The following is a 15,551-nucleotide window of genomic DNA, read 5'->3' as shown; positions in this document are numbered from 1 at the left end:
TAGTGTCACGAGTGACAGAAGTCCTTGCACTTGCCCAAAGACATGCACACTTGAGGCTTGAGCAACAATGCCTTGGAGGGTCAGGTATGTGTGTGTGTGTGTGTGTGTGTGTGTGTGTGTGTGTGTGTGACAGGCGTGAAGAGGCGGCTGAAAATATCCCATAATGATTGTGAAATGTTAGGGTGAAGCTTCAGGGGCTGAGGGCTAAGGTTAAGCCTGGAATGTCTTTAATTACAGTCCAGGCGTCCTACGCTCTGAGCCGGGAGAAGCAGACAGAATGGAGATGTTACGGAGGGTGTGAACAAAGGCTTGAAGCTGGACTGAAAGGTTTGTCAAGGTTATTACAGATCATTATCGGCACTAACTGCGTGACATCAGCTGCAGACAGGAGTGCAGGCTTAAAAACGATTTTTCTTCAGACCACTTGAACCCATCTTCTTCCTCCGTTGTCTGTGTGTGTGTGTGTGTGTGTGTGTGTGTGTGTGTGTTCTATCCTCTAAAAGAAAACGTTTTTGCACTTTTTTGTTCATCTTTTTAAAAAGTCCACTTGAACTTCACCAGACTATACCAGCAATTACGGGATTCACAAATGCTGACTTATTCAGTTTGGTGTGCTTTCCTTTTCTGTGCGTTTCCTCCACAGTTGATGTAAAAGGAGGGTGGAGGGTGCTCCACTTCAGCAGTTTACACAGAATGTGTTCAGTGTGGGAGCCTGAGGATGCATTTAAATCCAGAGGCCAGACCAGACACAGAGTCACTTCTTCTTTGGACATCAATCAGCAGTTCTGGTTAAAGCTGCAGGTTACAGGGAAGAGCTCTGAGGATTTGAATCCTCTGTCCAAAGTGATGCTAGGAACACTATGAAAAGATTTTCTCCAAATACAGTAAGCATGTGAATTAAACTGTTCCTCAAGACACACTGACAAAATGAGACACACGTTAAAAAAGTCACTGCTTTCTGAAAAAAACGCTTTTGTCTAAATTAAGATATAAGCAAAGTTAGATTTAGATTGATGACCGTTCATATTAAAAATTGGATTTAAATGGTTTTCAAACCGTCTCATCACCTAAATGTTTAAAAATGTTATTGACCAACAGAGGAACATGACAGACAAACTGCCAACTACTACACTAATAAGATGTTTCCTATAGCAGCAGTAATGGATCTTCACATTGTCTTATCTTTTCAACCTGTGTGTCGGCAGAGCACCCCGTTTCATTTTCCAGCTGAGACTTTAACTGCACCGCAACGGCCATTGAATGGCTCACACATTGATTAGAGATGAGGTGAACACAAGGTTTAAAAAATGAAACGCAGAGGGTTGAGAAATTTTAAATTAGTTTGCCGTGACCAATACAAATCTCCCCCACGCCTGGAGCTCTTTTCTTGACGCCCTTCTGAATCATTTTTTTTGTCGCTTCATATCTCACACTGAGCAGACAGCTGCAGCTGGCAGAGAGCAGCTGTGCAGGCAGACAGATGACCTGGTGTGTGTGTGTGTGTGTGTGAAGCTGGTACTGGGTCTCTGTCCTTGGTTGGTGGTTTCTCTTAAGACAGGGTGCCACGCCTCAAAAGTTTGGTTTACATTGGGGCTTACTGGCTTGACTCTGATTGGCTCAGTCTGCCACGATGAAGCACTCTGTGGAGAGCTTCATCTCTGCAGAGCCAACAGATGGTGGCGAATGGCTATCAGCTGTATTTGTGCCACTGGTGGAAAACCTCAAGGATCAAAGCAACCGAGCCCTTTAACAATCCTTTGTAGAGCTGAACCGCAGAGCTGGCACTGATTCATATAATACCCTTAAGCAGGCAGGGCAAGAGGCTGTGTTTACAGACTCACTGACGTTTGTCTGATGTATGCTACCTGCTTGTAAAAACAGAACGTGTTTCAAACCGAAATACCTTGTAGAAGTGTATTCAACACAACGAAAATATTGTCCAAAAAATGACAACATTTATTCACAAATCTAACAATCGCTCACCAGGCCAGAGCTGCAGCAGGTAGTGCAGGACTTCGATGTGCTTTTTGAAGTGCAGCGCGCTGGCCAGCTCCTCTGAGTCAATGAAGACTCGGTTGGTGTGGCAGGACGCATCCTGGCGCTGGCTGAGCAGCACCGGGCCGAAACACACCGCCAGGTTCTGGCACGTCATCTTGTTCACTTCCTGGCAGGACGCTACCAGCTTCAGGTGGTCTAGAAGCGTCTGCAGTGTCATCTGATACACACACACACACACACGTGTACAGACAAATAAGGCCATGTTAGTATTATGATTAGTAGTTGTAGTACTACCACTGGCAGCAGCAGAGCTACACGGCAAAATCCAAGTTTTCATTTTGAGTCATTTATGATTGATCTGAAAATAGTTGGCAGTTGGCAGGCTTGTGGACTGCATGCCACCACTAATATCCCCCCCGATGTAAAAGCCTACGTAATAGAGGTTAAACAGTCATGACCTGTATCATTATCATCACGGCCATCATTATCTGAGCCACAACTATCCCTTTCACAACCAGTTCTATGACAATATTCTAGGACTATGATGACTGTGAGCGCTGGTGTGTGTGTGTGGGGGGGGGTCTTCCTCACCCTCTCCACGTCTGGCAGGTTGTCCAGCAGGCTGACGGTGTGCTCCGAGTCGGCCTGGTCGTTCTCGCAGCCCGCTGCTCCTATCCGCAGAGGCCTCGTGGCCATGGACTCCAACACCGCCTCGTACAGCTGCTTGGTGATCAGAGGGTAGGGCAGCTCTCGCAGGTAGTCCTTCAGTACTCCTGAAAGGTTGGAGAGAGAGAGAGAGAGAGAGAGAGAGAGAGAGAGAGAGAGAGAGAGAGAGAGAGAGAGAGAGAGAGAGAGAGAGAGAGAATACAGCGTGAGGAAAAACGGCTGCAGCACTATAGTGAGTGGATGTTAAATGTGTCAGTGAATAAATAAACAAGTTCTTTGCATCATAGCTGGGGGGGGGGGGGGGGCATTCATTTTCCCCCACGCTTGAACTGAGAACACAGGCAGCTTTAACACCTGGCAAATCACAAACAATATATCTTTACAAAGTGTCGATGACAAATAAAAAGCTTTTATTTCCCCTCTCTTTTAAACCACAGAACCTGGCACACTCTCTTGGTTGGTTGCAAATTGAGGTCCCAGTGTTCCCTCGGGTGATACTATGGCGTCTGCTGAGATGCCTGATTGGAGTAGGGAGGGGGGGGAGGGGGGGGCTGATGTCTGTGATGGCGCGTTCACACCTGTGACTTCTGCCTCTCCTAGGTTAGACAAAAGCTACGGGAAAACGTGAAACCCACGCTGTCTGTCGCCACTAAGCCCATGAAATATCGCTGGCACGTCTTTTCATCAAAGGTAAAGGGGGGGGGGGGGGGTTGAATAAATATGGGAATAAGAAAGGCTCATGGCAGTGTGACAGCTCTTTGTGGTGAGTGTCTGCGTGACGCTGTATCGGTTTTCGGAGACGGCTGGGGGCTGTGTAATCAGCAACGTTGGTTATGCTCCAAAGTAATACACACAAATGTCTATATGATATTTTCTAAGACCTATGGGTTACTGTCACCACAATGATAAAATGACCAGCAAACACAGCACACGGTTGATCAAACCATTTAGAAATGCAAAGGACACACTTGACCAATCACTTTTTGTTGTCCCAAATACAACTTTAAAAGAGTACGCCACTGATGCAGCGTTGTTCGTTCACAAAGAAAGGTTTGACAGACTTGATGTCTGCCAATTAAAGACAGAAAATGAGCTAGAAATGGATGGACGGCTATGGGCCCGTTAAAGCTGATCCCTTGTGTTGTGACAAGGGACGGTCGTCAGCTTGATTAAGCTCACCTGGGCCTTCCAGGCTATAGAAGCTGGTCCAGATGCTCGTTGTGTCTCTCCGTTGCTACAGCTGACTTCCACCATGCTTTACATTCTTTTGTTTTTTGTGCCTTCAACACCTCCACAGCGCACACGCCACACATGCACTGCTTCCATCACTGACTTTGCGCACTCCATTGTTTGTTTTGTGTTTACCTTCGTTTAATAAGTTATGTTTGGTTTAAGGTAGAACCTTGCGTGGACTCCCTCCTTGTCACATTCCCTGAGCCAGTGTGAGACAAATGTGAAATACTTTACTCGACATATATCAATGCAACCACACTGAATCTATGTTTGCGCAGTGCACCATATACCCAACACACGCCTTGCAATTTAGTTTTTTTTTGTTCTGCAATGCTACTGCTGCTACAAACACTTGATGCTTGAACAACATTTCATAAGCATGCTAAGCTGCCAACAGTCCAAAGATTTCCTGTCCTTGCTGTCTGCACCTTTGGACCCTGGCAACTCATCCCAAAAGGTTTATTCTCCGCTGAGATGCCAGCGATTGCTGCTTTTCTACTCCAAACACTTGTGCCAACATGTTAATCATATAATGTCTTGGCTGTATTTGACACTTTTGGAATGCTATGATGCTGCAGAGGCGTACGGCTGTTTCATTGCTCTCCTGCGGATCTGCTTGTGGACGGTGTTTTGTTGTGTTGCTGGGCTGCTCATTTCTGCTCTTTAAGCTTCTTCCTTCTATTTGTGTGAAATCCTTGCATCAATCAACTGTAGATTGAGTTTGGCACAAACATTATGATGCACCCTTGCTGTTTATTTATGCAGCGGTGAAATATGAATATTCAGATTGTAGTGCAATGTGTTTTATGAGCTGAATAGGTTTTTTGCCGTAGGTTCTTGCATTGTTTTGGAGATTTTTGGAGGTTGGATAGGCTCACTACAAACACGGATCTCTGATTGTGGGTCTGATTGTATATCAGCTTGAAGGATGTGAGCATGAAGACCCATTCACAATTTTTTCCCTGCATCCCAAAGCAGTGTCACAATCCCTTGGGCTTTTGCAGCTGATTCTGATTTGGATGCTGTAAATAGGAGCTCCTACTTTATCACTTCTACATCGCTGGATTTCCTCCCATACACCCGAAGTGTTTTGCCTCTTGCCTTTTATTTACAGCAAACTGCAGTAAGATTCACGGTAAATCTGCTGACTGCTTTAGGCCCAGTAAGGAGAATGGAGGGCACAATTTAACGTGCTCACTTTTTAATCCCAGTAAATCCCTGCTCTGCTCTTTAAGGGAGCCTGAGGCTTAAAGCTTTGCAGTCTATTCCTAACTGGCATCGTGGGTACATCACACAATAATCTAATAAAGCGGATTGAGAAATGTTTTAAAAAGGAACCTTCCATTTCTTTGTTTTTAGGTGATGACACACTTAAATTTTCCCGTTTTCCTTTCCAACAGCTACATGGACATACAAGCTTTTGGATAAAGGATTAGAGGGTGAAAGGAGGATCTAAATTCAGTTCAGTGTTACACTTAAGTCTCAGATTAGCATTAGGCTCAGTATCTACACAGGGACATTCAGCAGAAACAAAACCCAACACTCATTGAGAGAATAAACTACCGGAAACTTTAAGTGTTGCATGTATTGGTCAAATTGGTTGCATCAATCACAATACCACAGCATGTTTCACAATAAATTCAAAAGGTATAAATAACCAAAATGATTTGAATTCTCGTTATCACTTATTTATTTTCTTTCAAAAGGTATTCCACATTACTTCTTCCTTTTTATACGTATATTTCTGTTTAATATGACATTAAACAGTTTTGGAAGATCATGCACTCAATTTGGTCCCGGTATCTATGTTCTCCAGAGGACAAATCGTGACAAACATTTAGCTTTGGCCAATATGCTCAAACTGATGACCAAATACCTGCAAAATGAATGATATTCACACAACTTCCGCTGTGCTAAGTGCTAATTATCAAATGTTAACATGCTAAACAAAGCTGGTGAACATGGTAAACATTATGCCTGCGGCACATTAGCATGTTAGCGTTGTAAGCGTGCCGTCATTAGCATTTAGCTCTGTGCTGTAGAGTCTTGTTACCCATTTTATGCTATTTTAGCTGTAATTTGTATAATTTATTTTTTATCTATTTCTTTCATTTCTGGGGGCAAGCATTACAAATTAGCTTTGACTGTAAATGATGACTATGATATGTGGATTTGTTTTGGCGATTATCCAATGCTGTGAATCTGTCCCCACTAGAATAACAAATACTTGAAAAATAATAGATTGTACTGTTTGTGCCAAATACCATAATAACAGAAAAACAGCAACTTTGCTATCTTGCTTTTGAAGCACATCCACAACTCTTTCTTCTTAACTCGAGACTCAACACTACCCGACAAACACACACACACACACACACACACACACACAGAGAGAGACAGAGAGAGAGAGAGATATCGTGCATTCCTAAGGCAGGCAGTGGTGGCTCTGAAGAAAAAACAACTCGTACCCAAGCAAGCACACAGGCGCACCATGTCAGCCCTCTCACCCCCGACCAACGCGCTGACAGCTACAGGTCAGCGGAGTCGGACTTTAACGTGACTTCGGGAAAAATATTCAAACTTCATCAAATGTCCCTGCTATTGAAGGTGTCCCCTGCGCCCTCTGAATCATGCACGGCTGATCTGTGGCGACATGTTTCCATGTTTGTTTTTTAGTTCTTATTCACTTCAGTTATCAACTATCTTCATCGGGTTTGGTATGAAATCTGGTATGAGCAGAATGCGATAAGGACCCCACGAACACAGGATACATTCCCTCTCCTTAATGCTCCTCTACACATGCTGATTTCCAAATCTGATTACGCAGAAATGCTTTATGAACATCCTCCGGCTTCCCGTTGTCAATCTTTGCTGAGACTTTACTGAGATAATAATAATCAGCTTGTTTCATCGCAGGAACAACACAGACTGCCTGGAAGCTAAAATGAGCCATATGTTTCCACCCTCATCTCTGAACAGCGAGGCTTCTTTTGTTAAGCCGGTGTGCAAATAAAATAAAGAGCGGTGCCTCTTGATTCGTTCTGTTTTCTTTTTGTCTAAAATGAAAGACCCTTTGACCTTCACTTCGCTGTGAGGCAGATCATCTAGACACAACAACAGCAGGACTGGTTTGCGTTAGTGCTGCTTCATGAAACAAAACATCCTCTTTACGCCTCGCACGCAATATATGACTACGTGTTTACGCTGTTTCCATTTCAGTAATTTAAAGAAAATACACCAGTTCAGTAAGACCTTGTGCTCATGTGTGCTTGTGTTTGTCTGAAGTGAGGAAAATACAGCCATTCAGGTAAATCATTAGCCTGCTCATGAGTCAGTGCTAGTGTTTACTTTTGTGTCTTAGCCCCCGTTGGTGCCTGAGCCACACAAACACAAGGTCATGGGCTCAGGGGTGAACAGGTGTGCTTCAACTGCAGGTGCTTCGCTTTCCTTCACAGCCAAGCTGACAACAAGCACAGCCTGAGTGTCTGCTCTCTCACATTTAGACTGTTGGGGGTTTGGCTTGAAGCCAGCAGAGACAGGAACTACACATACATATATCTCCACCCACACGCATGGCGGATTAACACCAAACTAAAATGAGTCCTGAAATCAATAGCAGCTCAGCAGTGAACGATCCTTCAAAACATGCAATTAAAGCTACAGCTTATAGTAGCGAAAAGTATTTTGATGTCAATTTCTGCGATTTATTTCAAATCAATTCAGACTTTCAATGTTCCAAATGTGCCACCAAACACTACAAGGCACACAATGCACTGGGGCACGGCTCTACCTTTGACCTCTTGTTCAAACAAAGCGGAAGGTCACTCCTCTTGTCAGTGCTGCAGTCAACGCCTCGCCTGCAGAACAAATGGGGGTTTGTTCTCTGCCCCCCCCCCCCTCCTGCTGTCCTGCACGCCCCCACAGCACTAGGGGGGGCCAGAGTAGATGTGTGTGTGTGTGTGTGTGTGTGTGTGTGTCGCTGCCTTGTCCGGTGGCACGGCAAAGCTTCACACTGAGGTTTCTTCAACTTTTTACGTAACCCCGCAAAACCCAAAAGCAGCAAACCCCATTCCTGAATCTGGAAACAGCGGTGCTCTCATGCTACATGTGGATTCATCAGAAATACGTCTTAATGATTACCGACCGGATTGTAAGAACTCTTCTGACACCCACACAGGCCTGCAGCTCTTTGTAAAGTGGTTGCCTGCTTCCCCGGCCGGCCCAAGGTTCAGCTAATCCCCCATGCGTGAGCCAAATACCATCTGTGTTTGTTCGGCAACAAAGGGGGCACTTGTTAATGACTTTCCATGTCTTCACTGGTGTACTGCCGAGGGTGGGAGTCGAGAAATAGGCTATGGAAATGACGAGTCAGGCGAGGCAAATTAAAAGACCTCAAACAAGGATCAATAACTGGGCTGAGCTGTCAACCAGCCGGGCTCGGGACACACTGGTTTCAGTTTCTGAGGACAGACGACAGATATCCGGACAAGTTTGCCATCATTGGATCACTTCAGAAGCTTTGTTTCCACACAAAGGCCAAAACAGGTTGAGCTGAGTGTTTAATCATTAGTTAAGGTCGCTACAGGGGCCTTTTTCACAGTGATTCATTGTGTATTTGTTTTATTCAACCAGGGTGACATGTAAGGAGGCGTGAATTCTAAAATAAATTGTTTTCATTTTGTGGTTATGCTCTGCTTGTTATTATTTTTTTGACATCATACAGCCTTAGATTTTACCGACTGACCTCCATCCCCACTCCAAACTGGTGTGTGAAGCCTTCCTTACTGGGTAGAAAAACGTCATCTGATAGTTTGAGTAACTGAACTATTTGACAACACAAAGGCCTACTGAGATTGTCTAAACTGTCTAAAAGCGCAAGAATGCTGCTCCAATTTTCTCCTACAGTAATAAGGGACACATGGGTATACTGAGTGTACATTAAAGTGGCTGAAAATAAGAATAATCACTTAAAATGTCTATTTAATGAAATAGTTCAATATTTAGGGAAACACACAAATGAGCTTGCTGAAAGTTAGATGAGAAGATCAGTATCTCTCTCATGCTGTCAATGTGAAGCTATCACCAACAGTTTATAGCTTAGCTTAGCATAAAGACTTGAAACAGGGGGAAACAGCTAGCCTAGCTCTGTCAGAAGGAAAAAACAAATCCACTTCCAAGAATCTGTAAAGCTTGCTAATTAACACGATGTATAATTGTGTTTAATCCGTACAAAATAAAAAGTTTAAAAACAACAAGTTGAGGAGATATAGGGTTATAGGATCATTAAAAGTTGTAGGAGTCCAATATGTGGTACATATAATGTGCATAGAAGTAATTAAGAAAAAGAGTAGAGAACTGAACCACGACTCTGGTGAATTGTTCGATGATTGCCAGGAAGGTCCACCTCCACATCACCCAACATACTGCAGCTCAGACTCTTTCTATGACTGGCCTCTAAAGTGTCGCACATGGACAGATTAACTACAGAGAAGTAAGACCATTGACGGACCACAAACTGCTGAAGATAATACTGTTTGTCTTGATTTCCAACAGCATGGTGCTCTTGTTGATAACAGCTTTCTGGTTCTTTTGAGTGAACTGTGATTTGAAACAATTGAGGGCCGCGCACTGAGCATGTTTTGCAAGCTTTGGATTGAACTCTGATCTCTCGATAATCCCTTTCACTACCGCCGCTTTTAAATTAGCCGTGTGACACGCCAGGCCTCTTAGCTCATCCGTTTGCTGTTCGCTCATTAGCCCTGAGCCTGACTCTGCACTGCAGAGACTCCCCCTTTAATCCAAAAATTCAGCCTTTAAATTTATAAGACGTAGACTATAAAACACGAGGTGACATTTCACTTCAGTTATGAATTCAAATTAGGAGCGTTTCTTGTAACATGAGGAGATTACGTTTTAAAAACAGTGGCAAGACAAAGTCGAATACGGTCAGTCAACAGGCACATTTTGACAAAAAGTTTCAGGACAGTATGTTTTAAGACTAAACCCATGATTATGTCCCAGATGAACATTTTTGCAACACCCACACACCCACACACACACACACACACACACCATAAACCTCTCATCTGCCTCCCCTCCCCCACCTCTCTGTCCTCTTCCACTCACTCAGGCCCATCTGCAACAGCAACTCGCTTGGTGGAGCAAATTTAGGCAGCGAGCAAAAACCAACAATCCACGCTGGTGCTGGCCCTTTTTTCCTAACCCGCTCAACTGTTAACTGTGTTCTTTGGCCTGCCATGCAAATGCATGTGGATCAAAGCAGGCATGATAGGACGACGCCTATACGGGGCCTCTTCCCAAAACCAACAGCAGCTCCTACAATGTCCAGGGGCTCCATTGGTCTTCCTCTTTTTGTGGGAGAAACAAAAATCATGACCAAGTCATTTTCTACAACTTTGCCCTCCCCCCTCATCTGTCGCATCGCTGGAATCATTACTCAATCCAATGACACGGCTGTTTTTGTAAGCTTAAGACTTTGTGAGATGTGCTATAACTCACTGTTTCCATTATATATTCCACAGCGTCGGAGCGGAAGGAGAACGCAACTCACAGGAATCTGAGTGGCATTTCAATTACTGTCTAAATAATGAATTGAGAGGAATACAATTTTCATCACTACATGTGGAGCAATAAAACATCTTTCAAACTGCCTTCATGAACCAGACTGAGTACTTTGTATTTACTAAAACGTGTCTTATAATGGACAATACAGAGCATGTCTCAACCACAAACCTGAAGGAGAAAGAATGACCTGAATGTACAGCATGGTTTGATTTGTGTGTGTGTGTGTGTGTGTGTGTGTGTGTGTGTGTGTGTGTGTGTGTGTGTGTGTGTGTGTGTGTGTGTGTGTGTGTGTGTGTGTGTGTGTGCGCGTGTGTGTGCGTGTGCGTGTGTGTGGGCCGTTGCCCCAGGCACCGGCTGACTGCTGGAATGCTTTTACTACAAACAGCAGACTCACACACGTACACATGTGCTGACCTATCTGCAGAGGACATGCCGGTTCAGACACGTTTACTGGGGCAAGGACCGGATCAATAAATCCATTTAAGTAATGACCTCTTTGTTTTATTATTAAAGTAGATTAGCATGAAAGCCCTCGATCTCCTAATTAAGTGACTCAGTCAGTGTGTTTTTCCCATCAATTTGTTTTTTCCTTATTGTTACGTTTTTCTATCTTGTGCAAAGCATTTTGTAACTTTTGCCAAAAACAGTGCTGTATACATTCAGTTTCAATACTCTCATAACGGCTACAGTCTAAAATAGAGTACACAACGCTCTGACAGGTGTATGATATTGTGGTTTTACAATGTTTGATAATATACAATATAATAAATATGTTTGACACGTTTCTCATAAAATTGTCACATTTTCCACAAATTCTTCTCTTCTTGTGTTTCATGACAGAACCGACAACACGTCAAAGCAATCGCAGTCAGAGCTAAAACGATGAAGTAATTCATTGATTATGTGATTGTCAGAATTTTAAGTATTTTCAGTATTGCTTAAGTCATTTTCAAATAAAAAAATGTGAGTATTTGCTGCTTGTCTTCTTTAGAAGGGTAAAAGTAGACACCATTTGGGTTCAAACGCCTTACAGAGGTTCATTTGGACTCTAGTTTTTGACATTTTATCTACCAAAGAGTTGATCTAAAAAGAAAAATCAATGGTATAAGCGGTAATTGAAATAGATTTCAACTGGAATCACATGTCACCAACACTCTTTGGGAAAGCCACCCAGTTGAATAAGTATACTCAGTGTGTGTGGTGACCCTGTGCTTATGCTCTCTGTCACCAGCGATCTATTTACCTGTGATGACGTTAACGTCGGGATACGTGTTTTCACACAGCTCCACGCCACAGCTGTCTCTCTCAAACGCCTCACGCAGCTCCTTCTTCACGGCTGCAGATCCACATAGACGGTAGAGACCCACCACCTAAGAAAACGCACACGCACAAGTAGGTCACGTCAACAAAACATTTAAAAGAGAGGCATTTTTACAACCCTATCGATCAAGTCTGCACTCAAACAATGTGCTGGACAGAAGCCAAAACTACTTACAGGAAAAAAAAGGAAGATTATTATGTGTTTTTGATGGGACGCCAGCTTGGAGCAGGACCAGTATTCACTATTTACTTATTCTTACCAAACACACCTCGTATTCTACCTTTCATCTGCTTACTATTGTAATCGTATTTCTCTATATCTTAATTCTGCCTCTTTTGTCCCCCGTGAACGTGAATCCTGAAAGAGGGATGGATCCGTCCTTTGTTGCTCTTCATGCCTTGATTTTTATGGGTAGACGGAGTTTTATGTTCTACAGATTGTAAAGCCGTGACACAAATTTGGGCTCGACAAATCAAACCGACTCGACTGACCACTAGCTGCATCCTCTCAGCAGAGACGGACTGTTGTAGCATGTTTGTTTTAAACCTTTAAAGTGAGACAACATAACTCTTGCTGAACACAAGTGATAAAAAACCTCTGACATACATGCCAGCCAAAATAAGCTAGTGTTAATACCAGACCACCTTACGCAACAAAAGCTTGAGTGTACTGACTGAAGCAAAATGATATTTCATTGTGTTATCTATTCACTTCTATACACTTTAAAGCAAGACTAACATTTGTTTAATAGTGGCCAGTTACACGATAATGGTTAGCAAACTGACTCAGTAATGTTAGTTACACAGAGACGTTAGCTAACATTAGCCACCATAAGCTACTAGTCACGTAAGGCTGTCGTGGAAAAGTAGAAACGTAGATTGAAAGGAGCAACAGTTAGTTTTTGTGGATTATGAATTATACTTTTCAATTGTAAAGGGAAGATTTTGTTATTTCTTCTTTCAAATGATATGTAGTCTTACTTTAAACCGCTGCTGTGCATTATTCTTAATACATCTGTGCTTTTCATCACTTGGTTTATTTGAAAATGACTAAAAGAAAGCTGTGTGCTGTGTTTTGCCAATCTACACTCAGAGATGTGACGATAATGTCACATCTTTATGAGCATTAAAGATGGAAGCACTACGCAGTAAACCATCAATGTTTCTTTATCTAAGCCTCCACAGTGTGACCTAAAGGAACTCTGAACAATTTCCTCCAGATGCTGACATTTGATAGGTGAAACTTGGCACCAAAGGTCTCCTTGTTATGTTGGGATTAGGCCCGGCTACAGACATACCATACTTTCTCCTACATGTGTCTGTCTGGTATGTCGCATAGCAGAGCAACTGGTGTGGTTGCCCTGGTAACGTGTTAAGTCAGTGGGCTGTGAATGGCGGGTCGGGTCCAGTTGCACACAAACACAAACACACACACACACACACACACACGCGCGCGCTGCTGGCCCTTCCGGGCTCCAGCGTAGGAGCACTATACCGTCTCCCCAGCAGACCGACTATTTGCGAGCTCTCTGTCGAGTCCAGCAGTGTTTTCTGAACCTCACACGAGCGGCAGAGAGGAGCTCAGATTAGGCAGGGATTTGCCTTTGTGTGAGGGTAAACAGAAGTCACTGGGCACAATGAACAACAAGTCCATTGAGAAAACAAAACAAAACAGTCTGTCTTTGGATCCGAGTGCAGGCGGGGAACAGCTGTTAGCAAAAAGAGGACTTGCACTTATGCACTGCGGCTGCCGCCGGGCAACACGACAGGCGGCACCAGCCAAGACATATGTGCCGAATAAGGCGGACACAATGACCACCAAACCAAATGAGTTCCCCCGACAGGAATGTCCTCAGTGACGATGGGATCAGCTCTTTTTTTTCCTTTTGGTCTGGGATTAGCTTAAAGACTTTATAGAGACATCAAAGGAAAGAAAGGAAAGTACATTTGAACATATTTAATGCTCTTGAGTGTTAGACCAATCAGTCCACCGAGTTGTTGACTTCCTCTAAAGAGAACTTCTCTTTGATCACCTTTCTAATCGACACTAGCAGGGAAATAATGATCTGTTATCAACTTCACAACTTCCTGGAATCATGCCTTTCTGGCATGATTCCAGGACTCCCCACATATGTACGTATGTATGTGATGGGAGAGCAGACCTGCATATAAGCATTCCTAAGTCCACGACTACACAAACACTATAAGAACAAACGTAGGGCTGCAATGTCATCCTCGATTACTCTGACAATTGTTTTCTCAATTTTTTGGTCAATAAAATGCCATGTTTCAAATGTCTAGTTTTATCCAAGCATCAGCCTGAAACCCAAAGATATTCAGGTTACTATCCCATAACAATTCTTAATCACACATTGATCAATTTCTCCTCTTCTTTTGGACAAATAAACTAAAATGTGTCCATCAAACCACAAAATACTTTGAATTATCCCTTTTGCATCAGATCAGAATATAAACGCGTTCTCTTGTAGGAATATCCGGTAAACCAGTGGGAAATAAAGGGGAGCCACAACTAAGCGTCTAGTACTTTTTAACGACGTTTAGCACCATTGAGCTGTATTTATATAATTGATATAGTTTTAATCTACATAATAGACTATACAACCCTGTTAGAGAAATGTTATTAGGGGATAGAATATTGAGAACATAGTCAAGCGTCCTTCGGGCATTTGGTCATTGGTGAGAAACCAGAAGACGGACTTCTTTCCATCAGCCTCTCGTCTGAGTCAGATGCCATATAGCCCAGATTTGGCTGCAGTCCTGTCACATTTGAAAAGAGCCATTACAGAATATTTACGTAACAGAGACTTGTGTGTGTAAGCCCGAAAGTCATTCCTTTACTGATTCAATGTATGAACAGGGCTTCAGTTTGGAGGTCGTGTATGGTATAGTATGTGGGTTTCTGGGATAGATCCTTTTATTTAATGGGTCCTGAGTGCTCACATGCATAACTCCAGTCTCTCACAGAGGCATTATGTGCGGCCTTTTCAAAACACCCACAATCATCCAGCGTCTTAAAAGCTCGGAGAAGCCCTTAGGACACTCATTTCTAAGAGACTCTGAAAAAGAGTCCCCATCAAACATCCACATAATCATTTGTAAAGGCACACCGCTGCACGTCTGGCCGTGCGGGCTTTAGTGACACAACCTGCAAATTCCTGTGGGATCTGGTGTCGACCCGGTCCTAACCTCTGTCTGCCTGCAACCTGGGGGAGCCCTTACACTCGATCTCACAGACTGATAGTCTGTACAAAGTCTACTCTGCAGAGAGTGGTTAGAAGGAACAGTGTGAGGGACAGGGGGCAGGCAGTGTCAGAGGGAGAAACTGAGGCAAACAAGGAGAGACAGAAACAGATGGGAATCCCTATATGGCAACACAAAGCAGAAATCTGAGCTAACAGGTTGAAAACTATTGGTGAAGGAGAGCAACAGCTGGGCTGTGAAGAGAGCATTCAGGTGATTTTGCAGTTCCATAACAGGTATCTTTCCTTCTTCTCAATTGGAATTTGAAAGGTCTTCATGACAATGATTGGATAAAACTTCTCAAGGGAAATGTGGCTCAAGCTAAACAATTCAACTGACAACTGATGGCACTCATACTATTTTTTGCCTGACAGCCCTCTTTACTATCCGTAAACACAAGTCAACACTGCACTTATGTCTCGTACGGTGTTGAAATGATAAGTTGATGACATCTTTTTTTTTTTTAAGTGATCTTTCATCAAACACAA

The 15,551-nt window shown here is 43.3% G+C and overlaps 1 protein-coding gene across 2 annotated transcripts in view; it reads right to left on the bottom strand.

The window, feature by feature from the left end:
* syde2 (synapse defective 1, Rho GTPase, homolog 2 (C. elegans)) overlaps positions 1 to 15,551 on the bottom strand; it is a 44,169-nt gene that overhangs the window by 5,475 nt on the left and 23,143 nt on the right. For both annotated transcript variants that reach the window (XM_079158234.1, XM_079158235.1), the window contains exons 5-7: positions 11,726 to 11,852; positions 2,590 to 2,771; positions 1,984 to 2,215 (exon numbers count right to left, since the gene is read on the bottom strand). In XM_079158234.1, coding sequence (XP_079014360.1) covers positions 1,984 to 2,215; positions 2,590 to 2,771; positions 11,726 to 11,852 — 541 coding nt within the window. The remainder of the gene's footprint in view (positions 1 to 1,983; positions 2,216 to 2,589; positions 2,772 to 11,725; positions 11,853 to 15,551) is intronic.

The sequence above is a fragment of the Pholis gunnellus genome (genome assembly GCF_910591455.1).
Source record: "Pholis gunnellus genome assembly, chromosome: 4".
NCBI classification, from domain to species: Eukaryota; Metazoa; Chordata; class Actinopteri; order Perciformes; family Pholidae; genus Pholis; species Pholis gunnellus.
Note: the sequence above shows the minus strand (reverse complement) of the source record. Positions and strands in the feature narration are given on the sequence as shown.